General features: G+C 44.8%; 1 protein-coding gene across 1 annotated transcript in view; it reads left to right on the top strand.

Annotated features, from left to right (window-relative positions):
• Positions 1-1,325: 1,325 nt before the first annotated feature.
• LOC121370754 (glutathione S-transferase P 1-like) overlaps positions 1,326-1,925 on the top strand; it is a 10,824-nt gene continuing 10,224 nt past the window's right edge. Inside the window, exon 1 of the mRNA XM_041496196.1 lies at positions 1,326-1,450. Coding sequence (XP_041352130.1) covers position 1,450 — 1 coding nt within the window. The 5' untranslated portion in view covers positions 1,326-1,449. The remainder of the gene's footprint in view (positions 1,451-1,925) is intronic.

The raw sequence follows: 1,925 nt of genomic DNA, 5'->3' as shown, positions 1-1,925 counted from the left end.
ACGGTAATGCTGAGCATTCAGATTTCCTTCGATGACCACTAACGCAGTCCTTTGGGTTGTCACGACCCCTCCCCAAACCATAACTCCATCATCTCCAAACATATCAGCTTTATGGACACAGTTTTGGGCACAACGTCCACCGCGACATTATCAACGCTGAACGAATTCGACCGTCGGCGCGATGTAGAAGGACACGGGGCTAGTCTATGAAGTTAAATTTGGTTTTGTTTAACGACACCCCTAGAGCACATTGTTTTATTAATCATCGTCTGTTGATGTCAAATGATTTGATAATTTTTGATTCGTAGTCTTAGAAGACACCCACTACCTTTTTCCATTAGCAGCATTGGACCTTTTATATGAACTTTTCCTGACACAACGGCACATACAACAACCTTTGATATAACAGTCGTGGGGCACTGGTTGGGACGGGCGAAAACCCCAATCAGAGAATGTGTCCGCCGAGTTGGTTCGATCCTACGACGCAAGAGCCTCAGGGGAGCCCTCTGCCCGTCTACAAAGAGTACCAGAGTAAACATCTTCAGTCACGAATAAACGATGTCATCGGCGAGCAGCAGTGAGTACAGGTTGTGCAAAAGTCAAACAGCGGTCGTGCAACAATGCATTAACGTCGAATCCGGCGGAAAGCGATTGTAGACGATACTCGACGAGAGACGGCACGGCACGTAGCTCAGTGGTAAATAGACCGTATATTTCTGAATATTTTTTAAAACATATTATATAAATATAAAATAGACAAATCATTAAATCTTTTTTAATATAAAACATGAAAAAAAGCTTTGCAGAGACAGAATACTCGGTCAAAGTGGTAAAGCGCTCGCCTGATGCCCGGTCTCTCTAGGATTGATCCCCGTCGGTGCACCCATTGAGCTATTTCTCGTTCCAACCAGTGCACCACGATTAGTATACCAAAGGCCGTGGATTTGAAACCGTTTGTCAAAGAGAGAGAGAGAGAGAGAGAGAGAGAGAGAGAGAGAGAGAGAGAGAGAGAGAGAGAGAGAGAGAGAGAGAGAGAGAGAGAGAGAGAGAGAGAGAGAGAGAGAGAGAGAGAGAGAGAGAGAATTTTATTTGAAATAACAGACGTCAGACTCACAGATACACATTCCTGTCCTGGACTGAAAAACTGGAAATATATTTAGTCAAAACATGCGCCCATGAAAGGCGTGCGCTATAGCAGCTTGCTCTAAATGTGCACGCTAAACACCCTGAACTGAACAGCACAGAAACTTTTGGCGTCGAGTATAAATATCGTAGGCTACTGTACTCGACACAAATCCACGAGTCGATTTATTGATTTAAGCAGAAAACGCTTGGGCGAAACAAAGTTCAGTCAGGCTGACTTTTACCACGTGGTGTCGCGACTGAGTCTCCAGCTGAAAACGTGTTGAGGGCGTGCTGTCAAAGTAGTCGGAAATACTAGGTTAAAATAGTAAGTTGTCTTATTGTAGTTGACATACACTCCATATTCAGATACAGACATTTGGCTTTAACTTTTAATGTAACATGCTATAATACCGCATACTAAAATAGTTCTGTTAAAAATAATATAAAATAATGTAGTGCATCGTCAGTGGCGTAGCGTGGGTTGCCAGCGCCCGGGGCAAGGCAAGTAAATTGCGCCCCCTAACTAGTGGACCGTTGGCACTCCCCGAGTCCCTTCTACCAGTCCAGAATGTTGCGCCCAGGGCAACCGCCCCGGTGGCCCCGCCCACGCTACGCCACTATGCACATGGGCGGATCCAAGGGGGGGGGGGACCAGGGGGACGCGTCCCCCCCAAAAAATTGTTCAAGTGCCCTCAAAATGTCCAAGTGCCCTTTTTGTTTGTAGAATTTTTTTTTTTTAAGTAAACAATAATTATATTGTAGATAAATGAAATCAAGATTTTCGTGTACATGCGCAAGCT

Source organism: Gigantopelta aegis, chromosome 4 (genome assembly GCF_016097555.1).
Source record: "Gigantopelta aegis isolate Gae_Host chromosome 4, Gae_host_genome, whole genome shotgun sequence".
Lineage (NCBI taxonomy): Eukaryota > Metazoa > Mollusca > Gastropoda > Neomphalida > Peltospiridae > Gigantopelta > Gigantopelta aegis.
The sequence above is the reverse complement of the archived record's forward strand: the minus strand, read 5'-3'. Positions and strand labels throughout refer to the sequence as shown.